General features: G+C 41.9%; 1 protein-coding gene across 5 annotated transcripts in view; it reads left to right on the top strand.

Annotated features, from left to right (window-relative positions):
* Positions 1-19,251, top strand: part of CAB39L (calcium binding protein 39 like) — a 60,175-nt gene extending 40,924 nt beyond the window's left edge. For all 5 annotated transcript variants that reach the window (XM_079304800.1, XM_079304802.1, XM_079304801.1 and 2 more), the window contains 5 exons: positions 4,236-4,404; positions 7,867-7,926; positions 9,468-9,533; positions 10,140-10,283; positions 17,400-19,251. In XM_079304800.1, the coding sequence (XP_079160926.1) occupies positions 4,236-4,404; positions 7,867-7,926; positions 9,468-9,533; positions 10,140-10,283; positions 17,400-17,579 (619 nt within the window). In that variant the 3' untranslated portion in view covers positions 17,580-19,251. The remainder of the gene's footprint in view (positions 1-4,235; positions 4,405-7,866; positions 7,927-9,467; positions 9,534-10,139; positions 10,284-17,399) is intronic.
* Positions 19,252-20,394: the final 1,143 nt, after the last annotated feature.

Below are 20,394 nucleotides of genomic sequence, written 5' to 3'. Positions count from 1 at the left end.
GCAGTCGATCTCCTTTCTCACTTTTAGTTAAAAAAAATAAAAAAGGATTTTCAGATTTTGTTCCAGATTTCTTACTTTATTTTTTTCATATTGACTTTCTTTCTATTGAACTCTATGCTTTTTAATGATCAGATTATTTCATTTGGCTGTTCTTTTTTCACCAAACTTCATGTTGAAATAATTAATGTGCTGGTTGTTTTTGACTGCTCCCCATGTGATATGTGCTTCATTTCTCACCATAAACTCTTGTGTAGCCTTGTTGGTGACTGCTCAGGCTCATTTAGACCATTTTGCATTGCAGGACTGACCAGCAGTGGTGTCTGTAAATAACTGGAGCACTGTGTGGTAGAACAGAGAGAAGCAAAAATGCATTAAAAGAATAGTTGTGCCTGTGGGAGACTTCTCCAACGCTTGTGGCCACAAGTGAACTTCAACTTTAAATTAGTTCTGTAATTAACTCCACAACTTAGAGCATTGAATTTTTTTTTTTTGTTTGTTTTTTTAACCTCAGGACAGTGATGATAATTCTCGCCATCATTTTTTAATTCCTTATGTATAATTTTCATCCCTTTTCTCTGTCTTTGCTTTTTTGGTTTTTCAATCATTTTGATATTGCAGTTGAGCATGCATCACTACCATATGTCTGGACTTTATTTAAAGATAAAAAATATTTTTGGATTATGTCCCAGATTTTCTTTGGCATCTGTAGCAAACAGGAATATTTAGATGATAGTAAAGTTCTTATGCATATATGCTTCTGACAGACATTTTACAGTAAGTGACCTGAGTCAGTGGATGAATTTAAGTGGCATCACTTAGATGCTTTTTTTGGAGAAACCTGCTGCATGCAGCAGTGTGTCATTAGGCTCCTTGTTCATGGTGCCTTGACTAGCCCTCTGCAGCACTGCAGAATTGCCATTTCTGGAATCTCTTGTTAAAAAGTGCAGCTGAATCCATCAGTAGAAGCCCAGTATCAGTCCTGCCCAGCCTGAGCAGCTGCTGCAGTGTAATGATGTCAGATGGATGGTGCCTTCCCTGCCTGTGTCCTGCTGTGTCCTGCTGTCTAAAAATGTGACCTGAAATCTGTGCCTGCAGCCAGGGCAGGGCCCTGCACACACAGATTGCTTTGTGCCCACAGTGTGGGGTGTGTGTGTGCAGTCAGGACTGGGCAACAAGCACCTTGTGTTAGACACCATCACATGAAAATGTGACTTGAGGAGACATTTTCTTCTTTATTTAATGCTGAATGAATTATATTGTTTATATTACATAGATATATATTTTTATAATGATATAGGAAATATAGGACATCAAATTCTGCTAAAGAAAAGTGGGTTTGGCTGACTTGTGCCATTTTGAGTTTGTTACATGGTGTCATGATGTTACTTGGAGAGAAAAAAAATCACCTCTGCCATGACTATAAAAGAAATGTCCTAAGAGTACTGTGACTGTTGGACTTCTATTGAGTGCAAAATTTCTTCTGCCCCCGTCAGTCCCCAGAGGCAAAAGTTTGCTTTTTTTGTGGCTTAATGTGATCTCTGTTGGGTGGGAAGGATCTTCAATCAGAGTTCCCGCCCAGTGTTTCCTGTCTCTTACTCCAGTGGAACTGCCAGCTTGAGATAACAATTCCTACCTATTAGGCTTCATTTTCCTTGTTGGCTGCTTCCTTCCAGCTTCTCAGCTTCAGAAAACACACAGAACATAGCTCATTTTTTTCCTTTCTCCCATTTGTGTAGGTTATTTGGCTTTGCTGCTGCATGAGGACTTGCTTTGTGTATAGGATTTCAGATGAGTACAGTATTTGGTGTACATAGAGAACCAGTTGTATTTGGGCCATTTTTTTTGCTCTGGTGTCAGCCTATTGCATTAGCCCAAAAATAACTTAGGTCTTTTGTACTTTAAAATATGTTCCCTTTAGGACAGTGACTGTTGAAGACTTAGTTTATGGAACTTGCATGAAAAATTTAGAAGTTTCTTTATATATATATATATATATATATATATATATATATATATAATGCCACATTCTATCTCTGTCCTAGACAATGCCTCAACCTATGTTGTCATGACCTCTTCATATCACAGTGCAGTTAGAGCTTTAAAGGTATATTGGCTGAGGTTGCTGAATTCCCATTGAGTTTATCCAAGGATAAACTCAGGCTATACAAGTAGTGTAGAATCAGGTCAGAATATATCTAAGACCTTGTGTCTCCCAGGCTTGATGCTTTCCAAATCTCCTGCCTGTGCTCTTCACCTTGTGCCATCTTCTGCACTAACCATGGAAGAATGATTCCCTTTACACAAAAATTATTTTTCTGCTCTCATTCTTGCCTCTTTCAAACTCCACAAAAAGTGTTTTGAAATACTTCAAGTCCATTGTTTCATTTTCTAGTTCTCTCCAGTATTCACTGTGTGGGGGTTTCTTTAGGCTGTAAGTTCATCCAAACAGAGGAGAACTCAGTATATTTTTTTCTGCTGTGGAATAACATCAGCATAGAGCACTAATTGCTCATTTGAAGTGATTTTGAAACATTTTTATCATTCCTGCCTGGTGGCTTTGCATGTAAGTGTGGGTGCAAAGGACATGCTAGCTATGACTGGGCAGCCTGTAAACTTATTACAGGCTTATTCCAGGTGCCAAACCCAACTTCCCTCGCTTATGTGAGACAAAGGTCCATTGCCCACTTACAGATAATGGAGCACTTGACTAAGAATGATTCTGTTGATACTTAATGTTTTTAAAAGTTATTGTGCTGGAAACAATGTAATTTGCTTTTATTCCAACCAAAATATTCATTAGCCAACTATTAAATATTTTCCTGGCTGCACTCCTAGGAGCAGCTCTGCCTCATTCTCCTTAAAAATTAGTATTCCTGTTAATGGAGATAAATCCTCAATGGGAAACATCAGAATTTCTGCTATCTGAAGAGTTAGAAATTCAGGTTTGCAAATGCTTCCCCAAACCAAAACAAATAGGGGTTTGAGTGCCTGCATTTCCTTGAGGGTGGGAAGCTTCATTTGCCTGTTTGGAATAGCAATGCATTTTCATTAAGCCAACTATTGTTGACAGCAGGTTGAAGTATGCAGCTCTGGTATGCTCTCAGAACACAACCATTCTTTTAAATTGCAAGCTGGTGGTAAATTTGAGGGCCCACTCCCTTACAGCACAGATGGCATTTTGTGGTTTTCTTCCTTTTTTTTTTTTAGAATTGTATTTCTTTTGGCCTAATGATAGGAATTAATTGTGCAAAGGAAAAATGATGCTGATAAGCTCTGGGTGATAATACACAGTTCTGATATAGTATAACCAGTTTATTGAAACAGCGAGTGCTTTTTGTCCCCTTGGACTTCACCACTTTCACATGATTTCTGTCAGACTCCTGGAAAAAGTTCATTTTAAGTCCTTCGTGATTACTGGATTTCATCCTTTTTGTTTTTTAATGTGTTTCTAACAGTTTTGTGTCAGATTAATTTCAGCTTTAAAGAAATCAAGACCTTGTAGAAATGTAGACTTTGTAGAAAACTCTCCCCCCTCCCTTTCTCTCCAAAGGCAAGATGTGTGCTGGCTCCTGGCTATTGCAGGGCAAGTGCCATAACAAGATTGTAACTTGAGGAATGGGTGCTTATGTCCTGAACACAGCCAGAGCCTCTGCAGAAGAGAAATTGAGCAGAACTCATTCTAAACTGGAAAAAAAAAATAGATTTCAGAGCTACAGGAAGCTTCATCCTGTTAGACTGCCTGGAGAGACTCTTTCTACCTTCCTCATTAAAACTCCAGAGTGATGGCCTCTAGAAGAAGAGTGGGAGGTGATGGATGGTCATGAGGTGTTACAGTTTTCTTGGATAAACTGGAGCTCAGAATTAAATCTGAAGAGGGAGGTTATTATATTGTACAGGCTGTGCTTTCTCACAAATCCAAAAGGGTGAAGGAACTCTGTTGATATGTTGCACACTCCCCATGGTCCTTCCACAGAGAGGAGGTATAGTGCAAATTTGCACCAAAATGTTTTTTGGTTGGGAAGAGAGAGGTTTGCAATGAGAATTTTTGGCAGCCTTATTTATGTGTGTGCTCCTGAGCTTTGGGATGAGGTCCTGCAGCTGGGTTCAGCACTGTGGCTGGGGCTGCCCTCCATGTGTGGTGTCCTTCTGGCACATGTACTCCCTTTGCTAGAAAGGTGCCTGTTTATCTTCATTCTTCTGTGTTTTGATGTTTTTCATTTCTCTTCATTCTCCAGATATGAATCCCCAAATATTGCCTTACGTTGTGGAATCATGCTGAGAGAGTGTATCCGCCATGAACCCCTGGCTAAAATCATACTATTTTCAGAACAGTTCAGAGACTTTTTTAAATATGTGGAAATGTCAACATTTGATATTGCTTCTGATGCCTTTGCTACATTCAAGGTAAATGATTCCATACATACATCATAGTTTGTGTCAAAAGCAACACTCCATCAGAAGTCACCATTGAGCATTGTGTTGCTTTCAGCTGGGTTTTTTATTGTTCAGTAAAGGATATAATTAATTAACACTTGATCTGATTGCAGCAGGACTGACAACAGTGTTCAAATCTGCAAAGAATCTTTAGAGAAATGTAAATCTTCATTCTTCACCTTGATAACCCATGGTCTTTTATGCTGCCATTTAAAACTCAAATTAATCATGTGTTACATACAGTTCTTGTAAAATGCTTAACTTTTTCTCTCCCTACCTTCCCCCAAGACAAACCCACTGCCCATCATGACCACATGAGTAAATAGAAGGCATGATTTAAAACTAACATTTGAAATAATTGTAATTTTTGCTGTCCCTTCTGAGCTCAGCTGTGAAGTTTACATTAATGCCAAACCTGATTATTACTTTACAGTGTATTCATAGTCTTTGTGACCTATGGTTCAGTGCAAGGATTGTGGTGCTAAAAGCTAAGTGGGTGGAAGCCCTGCATAGGCTCTGTAGAGTGTAGAGTGTACTGTGTAGAGTTTGTGTTGCATTGAAAATGAGGTTGGGTGAAGCTGCTGAATTTCTTGGAGTTTATGTGTGAGCATCATCCTTTCCACCAAGTGCTAGTACAGTCTTTGAGAAGAAAAAAAAATAAATTGATGCCTGTAAATTTCACATACAGGGTAGATTAATTTATTTCTGAATACAGTTTCAGAAAGCTGAGTGAAAATCCTTTTAGTTAAAGATTTTTCTAAATAAAGATCTAACTCCTTTTCTTCTTCTATCACTGAGCTCCCTGCTGTCATAGAAACACATTGTTTATTCTTTCCTTTTAAAGCTAATTAGAAGCATGATTAGACAGACTTCAGGAGTAATTGTAAGGAATGTTAGAGCTCAGCTCACTGATTCTACATACACTGAAACCTGGCTTTTTGCTGGTGTTTACTCACCAACTGAACGGGATAAAGATTTGCATAATGGAGATAACGTTGCATTCTTCAGTAATGACTTGAACAGGATTAGCAATTCAAATCACCCCTTAATCAGTTGCAGCATCTTTCCCTTATTGTAAGTTTTGCTGTTGTGGTGTCTATTAGGTAAAGGTTATGAAATTCATAGTAGCACAGAAACATGGACAAGGTATAAAAATGCAACATAACTGAGATATTTAAATCTTCTGTTTCTGGCATTTTACCCTGTGCTCAGTAGAATATTTGTCTCTGGTTAGAGAAATTTCTCCTGGACTCAGTTCCCAGCTTGACAAAAGAGATTTGCATCTTGTCCCCAGGTCCTGCTTTGAGCAGGACAGCAGAGTGTGTTGGTGGTGATGGACAATGCCACCTCAGCCAGGAGGCAGGATGGGGACAAGGGTCAATTAAGCTGTGGCAGGGACTGTAGACTGCTATAACCCTCCCAAAAAGAAGAGGGATTTATGTTGTTTGCAGATCTACAGCTGTAGAATGTACTTCTGTCCCCTGTGAACTGAGTGTATTTTAAGCAGAATTTAAAAATAGGATTCTACATCCTCACATGCACTGGAAAGAGAGGAGTATGAGGGTAGTTCATCCTCTGACAAAGGGCAGAAATTGCCTTTTAAAATGCTTGGGGGAAACATATAAATGACATTTCTAGGTTTTTTTTTAAATTACCTCTTAGCACCTGATACCTAGTCAATTCTGGAAATAAACCAGCTGCTCATCTCATCTCCTGTTTTTTACTCTTGATAGCTGGAAGAGCAAGAAGTGATGTGGAAGTGATTTAATAATGAAATATGGAGCCAGCTCATTTCTAATACTGGCAAAATAAGTGCTGTGATTGTTTGCTGGATGGATTACTGAGCTCACGTTTTCATTTCTGTTGTCTCCATGTTGCACTTGCCACTAGGGTGTCTGGTTCAGATCTGAAAGCCTTGGATAGTCTGTGCACCAGAGGAGGGCTTAATTATATGTGCATTAAAGTCTGAGGATATTTATAGTAGGGAAGCACTGGAATATTTTATGATCTGGAGATGTACTTCTTAATTAAAGTTATCCAGGTGCAGAGAGAGAACAGAGCTGTTAAAAATGCATAGGAAAAGGGCTTGTATTTCAGGGTGTAAGGTGGCTGTGGAGGGTGCAAGCAGCAGTTGGAATGTGCTGGCTGAATGCTGCTGCTCCACACTTCCTCATCATTTCCTGTGAAAAACTCATTTTGGTTTATATTTCATTTGTGCCCCCTGTTGAAGGACCTGTGCTTGCCTCTAAGTGCCCTGCATAAGAGCTGAATCACGTGTTTCACTCAGCCTTTAAAACTGCTGCCACTGCAGTCCTGCTGAATAAAGGGATGTATTTAAAACAGGCCCTGGATTTTGTAGCACTCTGCTTTCCTCTTATAATTGATGGTAAAAATAAATTAAAGTATTACTATGTAAAGGATTTCTTTTATTTGTGGAAATGTGTCTGTCCATCTGCTTGAGCTCCTCATCAGCTTCAGTCTCTGCCTGGGTAGGGAAACCAAGAAAAAGATTATGAAAAAGAGCAGAAACTGATTCACTGAAAAATACCAACTTGAATGGACTTCATCAGGCATTTATTGCAATCAATGTTATGTTTTAAAAGAACCAGTAAGATAAAAATCATACTTAAATGCCACACACTGGCCACTCATTTCATATCTATTCATACAGTAAAAAGACTCAATTTCTTCTGAAGATGAGCATTTGCATCTCTGTCACTGAACACCAGCATCCCCATTCTGTGGGAGAGTTCTTTTAATTTAAATTTGAATTATTTGGCCTTCTGGAATGGGAGGCAGTCTGTCCAGCTGTCTGAAAGGTCTGCTACTGCTTTGTGTCAGAAAGCCAAACCTGGGCAGAGAAAGTTCTACAGAAGAGACTCATCCCACTTACCTGAGACTCCTTCCAGGGAAGGGAGTGGAGGTGGAGGGAGCCTGGATAGCTTAACTTAGGTTGGGTCCTAGCCTTCATTATTAAAGAGTTGAACGTAATACAGTGGTTGAATTTAAATTTTCCTCGTTGTGTTCTTGGAGATTAATAGCAGTTCAGGCTTATCATAATTCCCAGTTGTGGGATAGCATGCAGATTGCTTCTGGCTTGGAGAATATAGCTCATCCTCCATAAAGGGTTAATTTAACTTCTTCCTTTTCCACATCCCTGTTTAATGTGAGTACTGTGAACTATGTCAACAACAAGAAAAGGTGGGAGGAAAACAGGATGAAAGAGTATTAGAATAGTTCTATATTGATTCTGTTAGCATTACATTAATTGAATTCTCCCTAAAGTCCTACTAAACACATAATGAATGCAGTGTTGCCTATAGAAATCATGTTGTAAATGCTTCTGGTCAAAAGTGCTGAAATACATTTGAGAATCCAGGGACAATCACAGGCACTCACTCTCTCAGGTAACCTTTGTCTATTCTTCCCCAGGACCTGTTAACCCGACACAAATTGTTGGTGGCAGAATTTCTGGAACAAAATTATGATGTAGTAAGTATCAATGCTGAAAGACTTTTAAATAAATCTATGTATGCTTGGCTGGAAAAAAATGTGTGAGGGGTTTCGTGCTCTGCATAAACTCTTCACACAGAACTGCAAAACCAAACACTGCTTTGTACTGGAGCAGAATCCATGCCTGGCATGTGAAATGCAGATATCCCCTCTGCACACACCTGAAGACACATGCCAAGGTTTCAGGAGAATTCACAGATTAAGAGCAAGTTTTATTCCTCTCTATGTGCATCAGGTCTCCTCATGTGTGAATGGAACTGAAACTTCTCATGTAGACAGATCATGGGAGAAAACCTGTGCATGATTTTAAACAGTTTTGTGATACTCCACCACCCACAGGGCCATGCCAGTGTTACTTGTACTTTGGGACTGAGGAGAAGAGTTACTGAAACAAGTTTTAGCATTACTGGAAATTACATGTACCTAAATGAGGGACTGAGGTCTGAGTATTCCTGTTATCTTCCTAAGGAATTAGTCCCTTGGTTAGCTGCTGCTTTTCACTTTGATTTTTTTGGCTCCCTTTTGGACCAAATGTGGGTCAGAAAAATTCCATTGTATTCAACTAAAACTGGATTGATACAGATCACAGAATTAGACTGTGGGTTATGTTTTCGTGTTACCTGAGGTATTCTTTATTTCATTGCCAAAATGAAAAGACAAATTCTGGTTACCAAGAAGGTTAAATAAAGAACAGGTTTATTATTGCTGAGTCACTAAAGCAGCTTAGCTGGAGCAAAATAAGTGTCTCTGCTAATCTTTTCATGCTGAAGCACTGCACTGGAACAGTCCTCATTCTACATTTATTTGACGTTTTAAATTTTTAAGTATCAATTGCCTGAGATTTTTTTTTTGTTGATTTTTTGTTTGTTTGTTTGTTTTTTTACTATTAGACAACAGTGTTGATTTTTCCTGTTTGCTTGGTAGATAGTTTGAACATATTGCAGCCTTCTCTCTCAGTCTTCCTGACCACAAGATCCCCTTGATCCATCCCTGCAAAATCCAGCACACACTTTACTCCTAGTGACCCTTGGTGGGCAAAGAGCTTTAACAAGTGAGGGTGCTGAAGGCAGGCGAGGTGGCACCTCACAAAAGGAGCATTTGGGATGCCCATCACCAATTTGGGGTGTTGCATTGAGTCACACAGCCAGACAGCCATGATATGAGTGAGTGGACATTAAGTGCTGGACCCACATGTCCTGGCAGCAGAGTCACCCTTCTGTTACACAAGGCTGTCCAGGCACTGGCTTACTTCTGTCCCAGTTGGCTCACACTAGCCCCTGCTCCATCCAGTCCATATGTGGTATTCCTCCTCTGCAGCAGTTGGAAGAGGAGTGTTCCTGGGCATTAATTCACTGCATAACTGGCCAAGAGAAAAGGCCACAAGAGCTGGGCTTGGCATTGCAGTGAAGAGTTAGAGGGTGGCACTGCTGCCACCTCTGCTGCTCCTCTGGGGTGAGAAGGGCCAAGAGAAGGAAGGATGGACATTAATCTGATGCATTTGTGTTTTCTTGTTACTCTAGATCTTTGAGGATTATGAAAAACTCCTTCATTCTGAGAATTATGTAACAAAGAGACAATCTTTGAAGGTAATTCCTCTCAGCACTTTCCTCCTAAATTTGCACTCTGTGTTATGCAGAATATCAACGTACATGTATGGCAATGGAGCAGCCATTTTTCCAGCAAAAAACAAACTAAGGGCTTGTGATGCTCTTCCTGAAATGCACAGGAGCTCACTGTGCATTTTCTTTCCTGGATCTCTGGGAAGCACTGGGCCATTTCTATGGAATGAGCACTATCACTTCTCCTTGAGCTCAGCCCTGTGCTTTGCTTCAGAACGTGGGTTACAATGAACTTGGCAGTAATGTGGCATCTGTGTCTGAGGCCCCAAGTGTGACATGGCCTGGGCACGGGAGCAGAGGGGGGTGTGAATGTAACATGGAAAACGAGTGAGGGTGCCTTTGTGGGACAGCTGCACTGCAGGATCCCTCTCTGTAGTACTTAGAAGATGAGCATTACTGGGCATTAAGTAACCCACTGCATTATAAGAAATCTTGTTCCTTTTTTTTTTTTTTTCAAAGGTAGTGACATTGAAACCTCTTAAGCAAATGTTGAAATAGGCTCCTGCTTTCCTTGCATTTAAAAATGACATGGTAAATTGAAAAAAAGAGGTTTTTTCCTAATTGTGCTTACAGCTTCTGGGTGAACTGATTCTGGACCGACACAACTTTGCCATCATGACAAAATACATCAGCAAACCAGAAAACCTGAAGCTGATGATGAACTTGCTACGAGACAAAAGCCCTAACATTCAGTTTGAAGCATTCCATGTGTTCAAGGTGAGCCAGTAGGAGTTGTAGAGGTGGCAACCTCTACAACTTTCTCATCTCCTCATTAAAGTATCTTGCAAGCAAGTCAAGAAGATATCCAGAAAATTAAGGCAAAAGTTGGGGTGTACAGTCACTTGCAGTGTGTGAGAGTGTCATAATTGAAAAGGTTTCTATCACTCAGCTTCTGAGTTCTGTTTGCCTGCCTTCAGGTGAGACCTAAAGCAGCATCATTTTGGTTTGAGCTGGGGGTAGTTAGGCAAGTAGCCGTGAGCTACAGGTAACAAAATACACAACTTCTAAGTAACATCCAGGGGACCTTCTCCCCATTCCTGGATCATTTTACCATGTGATTCTGGGTAAAGATTAAAAAAAGGTCTTAAAACTCTACCTTAAGATTAAAGGAAGTTGGTGCTGCTGCTAGGCATATTGCAAATGCCAGGTATTTTAAAGGTATTTAAAAGGTATTATAAAGGTTTTGTAAATCTGAGCTTGAAATGAATTTTATCCTTCCATCATTTTGCAGTGACAGTAATGCAGTGTTAAACAATTACCAGACCCAACCAGTGTCCCTTTTATCATGATGATCAATGTTAATAAGTTAGAAGTTTGCCATTTTCCTATCAAAAGAGATCTCTGCTCTGGAACAGAGGGTGAGTCAGATTGTTATACAAAACTAACTCTAATTTGGAATGAACATGTTAATTTCAAACTATAAATAGAGTTGTTAATGATTATCAGAAGAGGAATTTTGAACCTCTAAGGATATCCCTTCCCTAAGCTGGCTAAAAAAGATACCAGATAACCAAATGACTGTGGAAAAAGGTTACAACACCCTCCACAAATTCAGGGTGACTTGTGTTTTGTGCTTATGCCATTTCTGATTAGGAAAAAGAGCTTTCAGATACTGTGGAGTCTTAGAGAATGTGCAGCTTTTCCAAAAAGTTTTAACTTTCTAAAAGAAAAAAAAAGCTTCAAGGACAATTAAAATAAAATTATTTTCATGAAGTAAACAGCTTGGTAAGCTGTTCTCTTGCTGACTTCCTCCAGTCAACAGAGCCACTGTAACTCATACTCCTCCTCCTTATCAGGAGGTGTGTGGCTCCAAGATAAGTGAGCAGTCTGGCTCCAGACACTTGCAGCCTTTGAGATGCCAGTGGAGAGAAGGTATCAGAGGATTTGGGTTTCTTAGCCACTCCATGAATTAAATGCAAGATTTTTATTTAGAAAAGACATTACTTGCTGTTCCTGAATTAATGATAGGCATGGACCAGGCCTTGGGAATGGCTGATTTCACTTATTTTAGGAGTCATTTAGAAGGACTTGGAATAATGTAAAAGGATTCCAGTGTGCAACCATGTCACACATTTCTCTTCCTCCCATTCTGCCTTTCCTATTCCTCGCTTCCAGTATGTTCCATCCCATTTCCAGTTAGAGTGGAGGTATTGCAGGCTCATCCTTGCTTGACCACTTGCAGTTGCTGCCATGGGGACATAATGCTTGGAACTTGGAGTGCTGTGAAAACAAGCCATGAGCAACAGTGGTGTTGTGTCTCTTCAGTTCAAAGGGCCAAAATGTCCTCAGACACCACCATGGGATGTTGTTGGTCTTTTCCAGTGGTACCAGTCAGCAACAACATTTCACCAAGGCCAAGGCATTCCCATGGCATTCCTCATGCTGCCCCACACACACAGTGCTCATTGTGGGGAAGCTGCAGACCCAGAGCAGAACCTGATCAGCTGGAAATTGCTCATCCACAACCACCAGCAGCACACTGTCGAGTAACTGTAGAGGTGCAGCAGCTCCCCTTTTAGGATCCTCCTCCCTGAGGATCTAGGTTCCCTGCATGGAGCAGCATCCAGGTCCTCCACAGCAGGAAGGGTCATTACAGAGTTTGTTACAGAAAATTGCATTCTGAATTGACTTTGTAGAGTGGGTTTGAGAAGCTCTTTTCCCTCTGATTTCACTTCTTAAATTGAGTTCTAACGTCTTGAGAACTACTGAAATCCTTATTTAAGGGACTGGCTGTTTGTGCCCTGTTCTGCAGTGTCCCTCCCTCCTGTTTCTGGGTTTGTGTCCCTCAGCCCAGTTTTCTTGTCAGCTGTAATATTCCATGTTAATGTAACTGGGAGAGGAATCTTGTCCTCAGATTTTAATCTCATAAATTTTAAACCATGCCTGCATTTTTAAATTATGCTTGCAAAATACCTACACAGTCCTGGCTGAAATTACAGTAGACTAACCACAGTGATTTGGAATCAAAGGTCTGCTGAGAAGTGGATACTTGCTGCTCTGTCTGAGCTGCCAAAAGATTTGGGTTTAAATTACCTGATTTAGATGTTTCACTAGTTAGACACAGTTGAAATGAAAAAGTGTTTGTTTTGTAAGCATCCAGATTCCAACACTCCCATGCTCCAGCTGACCCAAAAGAAGGCTTATGAATCTTACTCCCTGAGGCAATTTCTAATTATTGCAGATTTGAAACTGTAAGATAGAGATGAAAGTGATGAGCACTTCTAGTGCAAACTTATTTTGGAGGAACATTTTGTGGCTGAAAATGCCAATACCCCCAAGCTCTGAGAATATTTAATTCATCCAGTTTACTGTGAGTGGGAAAATGAAGACAGAGTGCCCACTTGCAGTACCTCTTTCCATTCTCCATTTAGGAGATGCTTGATCTTCTTCCTAACTCCAGCCCCTTCTCTTCTTTTGCCTGAAAAGAATGGAACTTCTGACTTGCAGCACCATCCCAAAGGTCTGCAGCTGCTTTGCAAAACTGGATGTCCCAGGCAACGTATGCATAAGGATTACCCAGTATTTAATCAAGAGGAAAAGCTAACACACCTCACCTCTTCCCTCCTCCTTCACAAATAATCCAAGGGATCACTGAGAGTTGTAGGCTTTGAGAGTCACTGGTTCTTCTCTGCAGTGATTTCAGTGGGTAGATGTCTGTCTCAGGCACACACACTTTAAGGATCAATTATTGGGAAGGGTTCTCTAACTCCTGTGATGTGTTCCATCAGTGGAGCCTACTTCAAGTTTGACTGTCTGTAGGGAAGGCTGTATCTTTCAGACATATGTGAACATGGTGCAGGGGCTTCTCGCATACTCAAAAACAAAGGATAAGAACAGATGTCTTGGATTTCACATGCTGATTTTGAGGAAAACACCCTGTAGCAGTGAGCTGGAATTGTGTGACTTTCTTGCTCTTAAGGAGACATTTAGCAAGATATATTTTACTGTTTAAATCTAAAAATAGAATGGGTACACTGTGTTTTGTGACCTCAGTTTCATTTTTCCATTCTCTTTCATGCACATTACGAGCTACCTCCTGCAGCTTGCTATGCAAATGGTCTCACATAATTTGACCATACTGGCAGTTTGATCTGGGTACGAACCTGAGGCCGTGTTTGTGAGGATGTGTCCTCTCTGTTTCTCAGCTGGATGATCTAAAGGGCAAGGATTATTATGTGAAGCATTGTGCTGTAAGCAGCATGAACTGTGTGTCTTGTGTGTGTGCAGTGTCCTGATAGTGACATTGTGCATGACCCCAGAATTAGTCCTAGAATACTCAGTCCAGGGCATCCTGTAATCACTCTTACTCTGCTGTTGTCCCAGAAGGTGGCAATGCCTGGATATTAATTGTAAGGCAATAAGGTCAAATTCTCTAATCAAGTAATTTTGATGTTTGTTTGAAGAAATACATTAGGATTTTTAATGGAGAAGGTAGAAACTATTGCACTTTTTTCAACTTTAGAAGCTTCAGAGTGGATTTTCGTTCCAGGACTTTTGCAAATACTCATGAAATGGAACTGTCTCTATTTTGAGACAGTTATATTTAGAGTTGGAATTTTTATATGGTAGTCTTTATTTTGGGTCTCTGTCTCTCTCATCTATCTGAATTTAGTGCTCTAGAACATACATCCTTTCATAATAAAAGCACAGGTGAAACCAAGTTCTCTATGGTCCAATCCAACTTCATTTCAGTTGAAGTGTTCCAGATAGCATTAATGATTTCTGGTTTTAGGGACTGATCTCCTCTATGACAATGCAGAGTTCTGAATGAGAGGGATCCTTTTAACATAAAGCCTTGTGGTGGTCCTACTCCTGGGCTCTGTGAAACTGGTCAGTTGATATTGGCAGAATTGATTTTGTTTGCTTAGCCAAAGTATTGAATAACATTTCAGGAATTTTCTGGTCCTTGAACATTCTCTCTTTACGAGTCCCTGTTGACACTGAGCAAGACTGGCAGTTGAGATGATCTTTGTTTGAATGTTCACTTTGCCAGTTTTGCAAGGGGAAGATTTTAATCTATAAATAATTGAGCAGGAAGATAAACAGGATATGATGGCTTCTATGAAATTAAGTTCTTTATTATTTGCTGTGGTAATACCAGTGGTTGATCCAATATGAAATGCTATTTACTAGGTTTACCACCAACCTTCCAGTTCTCTTTGCAGAGCAGAGAGCTTTTACAACAAGAATTATTTAGATTTCTTCATTTTGAGAGTCACCCTTCAGATAAATATTATGGAGGCCTAATATTCATTGAGGGAACATGTTTAGCACTTCAAGGTCAGGCCTCCTCTAATGGCTTTCATTTGCATTGTCATCAGATGATTTTTGAACATGTGGGTCCTGCCAGTGTATTTGATGGTTTCTTCACCTCGTCACCAAGGGGGAACTGAACTCCAAAATAAAAATTTATTGTTAAGGTCTGTAAAGCCCTGCCTGTAGGCATGCATCCTGCTTTTCCCCAAGACAGCTCACCCAGATGACTGGGGGCTTATCATAGTCCAAATCCTGGAAGTATCTGGCTTCTATCAGCATGATCACGTGCTGTAGGTGAGCACACAGGGAGCTGCATCCTGGGGCTGCTCCAGCTGAGAGCATGAAGTGCTGCAGCCTCATCCAGAGCCAAATGTCTGTACCCATGAGATGCCAAGATTTGTGTTCTCTAGATAAAGCACAGATTGAAAAGCTGTGAAGTATGTTCATATTTACATCCCCAAACCCTTTTTCTCCTGGTCTAAGGGGAACCAATGCATCAAGAGCAGTGTATCAAAGTTATTTGCAAAGGAGGAGATGCTGCTCTCAGGTGCTGCAGCTGTTGAGAGTCCCTCAGGGTTAGTGAGAGCTGTGAACTGCCTGCCCCACCCACAGGCAGATGTGTCCTGGTACGAGGCTCCCCTGTGAGTACTTTGGGCATTGTGCACGAAAGTGGCTGCTCAGAAGGGATCATTGGGAGTGGAGGCTGTTATTTCTGCACTTGAGAAGTTTTAAGTGGCAAGTGGGAATAAAAAGGAATCATTTAGGATGATAGCTCAGGGCAATTAGAGAATGTCAAGGTTGAGGCCTGTGTGAAGAACTGTAGATAGTGTTCTGCCACTGGGACCATGGACTGGACACTAGATCAAGGAAAACTTTGTAATACACTTGGGGAGTGTTCACTCAGCATGGGAGAGGTTGCAGCTCTTTCTGCACAGCAGAGGGCAAAGTACCTTGCAGCAGGGAGTCCTAGGAATAGCCTGAGAAGGAGGGATCCAGAGGAGACAAAAGCATAGACAGAGATTAAGACTATTCTAGCATCAGGATGCCATGGTTTAAGAGCAGATGCTTTGCCTCACCTTTGTGAAATGAAAAAGTACTTCTATCTTCCTGTTTGGGCAGAAGTACTCAATGGGGTCCTGTTGGTGTGTGTCAAACCCCACTCCTTCCACCTGTTCCTCTGATGTGGCACTTTCCCCACCACTTGTATAACATCCTCTGATTTTGGAGCATGAAGCCTAATGGTGGGCTCAGTCTGAACTCTGCCCCAGCCTTTACCAGGTGCCATCTTAGGGACAAGAGGCTGTAGCACAGCCCTCCCCAGGACTGAGCATGCCTGATCTTCATCAGGTAGCACAGCTCCTCCCTGAGCAGCTGGATGTGGCCCAGGTTTTCCTGTGGGCTCAGGGGAGACAAGGGGACCTGCAGCAGAGCCCCAGCTCGGGAGCCAGCGGTGGTGCCGCCTGCGCTCGGCAGGACAACATGCCATTCTGTACTGTCAGCAGATGTTTGTTTTCATTCTGCTTTGGACAGGCTCGGAGGGAAACTGGACACTTTCCAGTTCTGTCCATCCTTAATTTCTTCTCATCGGGTAGAGAGTAACTGGAGTTATTTCTGTCGCTGCACAGGCACTCGGGCGGTGTTTGTTGACCAGCCATGGTAACCTCGGTGTGAGCCAGATGTGGGAGCTGCTCCCGGGGCGGCCGGGCTGTGCTGCACGTGTGTCCCCACTGCCCCACCTGCCCCTTCTGCCCCTCCTGACCAATGTCCCATCTCTGTGGGCATCCCCAGGTCCCTGAAAGAGCCTTTCATTACTGCCCTTTGCAATCGGCCTTAGATTTGCACTTAACCCAGAGAAAATGTTAAAGAAACAGTGTTGTGGCATGAGGGGGGAAACTGCATTTTTAGTGATTACAGGAGTTAAAACCAGAGCTCTGAAGAAGGCCAGTAAGCCCACAGGGCTGGGCTGGCTGTGCCAGGTGAGTGTGTCTCATGTCACCTTCCTGCATTGCTACCTTCCTCTGGTCAGCAAGGGCTGCAAAGGTGCTGGGCACACCACAGCTCTCCTGCTCCTGCTGCTGTAAGTTTCCATGCTCCCATGAATGGATTAGGCAGAGGGAAATGAGGCCTCTGACATATTTTTCCAAACCAAAACAAAGCTGGCAAGTCTAATTTTAGGCCTGGTTTAATATGGAAATGATATCAATACTGACACAAAGCTTTTCCATTCTCCTGATAATTAATTTCTGTGTATTTGTCTTGTGGGTGTGAAAAGGCTGAGAACTGATAACTCCCTCTCAACAGCTGGGTTTACAGTCAGAAGTTTTTATCCCCAAAGAGCAAAATGAAAGGGAAGTGATGCCACATGTGGGCATAGTTTTGCTTCAGTTTGCTGTGGAACCAACAAGTTTGAACTCCAGTCTGACTGCCTGGTGTGCAGCACTAGAGTATCTGCCTGTGAGCCTTCAGCTGACTCCATAGAAAGTAACTTAGAGAGATGTTGTGAATGACGTTCCTCTATCTGTCTCTCTGTTCCCACCCCCTCACTGTCTCTCTGTGCCTGATTTTGTTTGCATTTAGGTTTTTGTGGCCAGTCCAAACAAAACACAGCCTATTGTGGAGATCCTGTTGAAAAACCAACCCAAGCTAATTGAGTTTCTGAGCAATTTCCAGAAAGAAAGGACGGACGACGAACAATTCACTGATGAGAAGAACTACCTGATTAAGCAAATCCGAGACTTGAAAAAGCCAACGGCATGAAGAACACCTCTTGTTTTCCACTGTAGGCATTAATCTCAGTTGTTAAGTTCCTCTGTGTCCCTTAAACACCACAATAGCGCTTGAGAAGGCACAGCAAGTGCCTGGTTTTTATTTTGTCTTTGTTCCTAGATGTCAAGAGTATAGGGGTTTTACATGAGAACTAAAAAACCAAAAATCTAGAATAATATATTGTTTTTAATCAAGACTATAATTATTTATGTCAGTTTAGAATCTCTCTGTAATCGAAGCTGGTTTGAGATTTTTTTTTTTTGTGCTCAAGATGAATGAACCTCTTTGCTTAACTTTATCAGCAAACTCAAGCAGTGGTTAGTGCACAGAGCAGGTCTTCAGAGGACTGTGATGTTGTCCCTTCACACATGTAGTTGTGACTTTGTTCTAGCACTGCGCACACACAAGACTGTGAAAGAGTACATTGGTCTCTGGAGTTAGCTGCACTTATAGGTCAAGTTCTTTAGTGAAAGCTATAGAAGACGAAAAAGCTGTAAAGGTCATGGTTTTGCTTAATTTTGTGTTCTTTCATCTTTTTTTTTTCCCCCTAGATCAGAGGTTTTCTATTCAGTGCTAGGGAACAGATGGATATATCAGCTGTCTGAGCTGTTTCTGCCTAACTCCCATTTCCCTGTGTGTGATCTATCTTGTGCTAGAGCACAGGCTTTTCCTATCAGCTCCCAGCAGTCTCACAAGGAGCAGCACCACATACATGGTGTTCATGTGGGAAAAAGCAAGGGCAACACCCCTCTGTCAAAGGCCATGGTGTATTGCTGATCAAGTGATCCTGCACCAACAGAAACCATCCATAGTCAAGAATATTGGCTGATAGCCAGAGCTACTTGGCTGAATTGTGACAAGGGCTGAGCCTCAGCACCAGAGTGAGAGGAGGGTCCTTAGCATCTTTCCATATGAATTCCAGTCCTGGCTGTGTGAGGTGGGGTTGAGCTGAGTTCAGCAAGGGAATCATGAAAAGGACTCAGTCTGCTGCATGGGCTGAGGTCCCTGAGGCTGCAGGTGCTGTCACAGCTGAGAGAATTTACTGGGTATTGAGCCTGGGAGGCCACTGAGCAGCAACAGACACCAAAGGCCACCCCTAGTCTGGCATTTTCTGTTCTTGCTCATCCCAATGAGAATTCAGGTTCTGTGTTAAAGTTGTAGAAGAGGAGGTTTTTGCACCATTAATGTTTGGAGTTTATTAAGCTCCGTGGTACAGACAGTGTTTCTCTGGTGTGTTTGAAGAGTTTTTGGGGTCTTTTGTTTTCTAACAGGAAAATCTTATTCTGATGCTTTATTAGGAAGTGAAGTTTGAGAGCAGGGAGTGGAAATTTCTTCAATTTTTCTGGACAGCCTAGGTCCTGAGTATTCCTATTTGCTGTAAGAACGTTCTCTAGTTAAAACTCTTGCTAATGCTTCAGGTAATAGGTGACACTGAATTGTAAAAACAGAACAAGCCCTTTTCTTTCATTAAACTGTTGTATATTGAGGTGACTGATACTTTAATTTATGTGCTTTAGAAAAGGGAAGAAACAGAACAGATTGTGGTTTCATTTTTTTTTTCAGATGTCAGATACACACAACAAATGTACATCCTAGTTGCCTAGAATTAAAAAAAAAAAAATATTTACAAGCTATTAAAGGCATGATTACTCATCACCCTTTATTTCTGTCTCTGGGGGTTTTTTTTCTCTTGCCTTTCTGGATAGCCAGACTCCATACGGTGCTAAATTCCTTCTCTCTTTTGCCAGCTGGTTTCAGCAGATGGAGAGGGATGAGCACTGCCTTTGGAGCCAATGCTCTCTGAAGTATCACCTCTGCAGGGGTCTGCAACCCCAGCCCCAGCCCAGCTTAGCCTTGCCATGAGCCTCACCCCCTCCCTGTGGGTGGTGTTTGCTGGCAGTGGTCACTGGCAGGTCAATAAGGGGAGCCTCTGGAATGGCAGTCCTCGGAGCCAGTCATTTAAGTCTGATCTCTGAGGTCTGGAGCCTGAATCTGAAGGGTGCTTGGCTATGTTCTGAGCTCCTGGGGTGGGGCTGGTCTCCAGGGCTGGATTAACACAGACACGTGTCCATTGCCTCAGCCTCTGGAGTCACATGAGAACATTGGGCTTCCAGCCCGTGCTAGGAAAAAGTGTCTCATGCTGTGTTGCTGGGGAATGCCTGTCCTTGAAGGGAGTGTGACCCACAGAGGTGCCCAGAGAGTCCCTGAGGGGTCACGCTGTGAGAGCTTTGCCTGCATGGTCTGGACACAGAGGAGCACTTGAACAGATCCAAACCTGGCAGTAACACCAGGAGTGAGTTACACTCACTCAGTGGCAGAGATGTCAGGCCAACAGGGAACAGTGATGGGCCCTGGCCCTGCAAAGGAAGCCTTTTCCAGGGCAAGGAGTCTTTGGACCACATGAGAAAGTAAGTGGTAAGGAGGGCTTATGAAAAAGGGGATCTGTGTGTGTCTGCAATAGCAGGGGGAAGAAGTGGTCTTACAGGCAAAATGACACATGCCAGAGCCCTTGTAGCTTACCAGAAGCTGGTCCTGCAATAGATCACACATTTCAACATCTCAACATCTCCAAGCTCAACTTGCTTAGATATTTGAAAGAATAAAAAGCATAAAAATTGGTGAAGATGAAGTTTAGCACTATAATAGTATTTCACAGCAGGTGGGGACACATCTCTAATTAAATGAAAATGAGGTCTTTTCTAATGTGACTTTGAAATAATGACAGAACTCTCAATTTCCTTTGGTAAATTCAGTCAAGGTGGTTCTTCTGCCTAAGAGAGTGCTCCCACCAGAAACTTACAATTTA

Source organism: Erithacus rubecula (assembly GCF_903797595.1).
Source record: "Erithacus rubecula genome assembly, chromosome: 1".
NCBI lineage: Eukaryota > Metazoa > Chordata > Aves > Passeriformes > Muscicapidae > Erithacus > Erithacus rubecula.
Note: the sequence above shows the minus strand (reverse complement) of the source record. Positions and strands in the feature narration are given on the sequence as shown.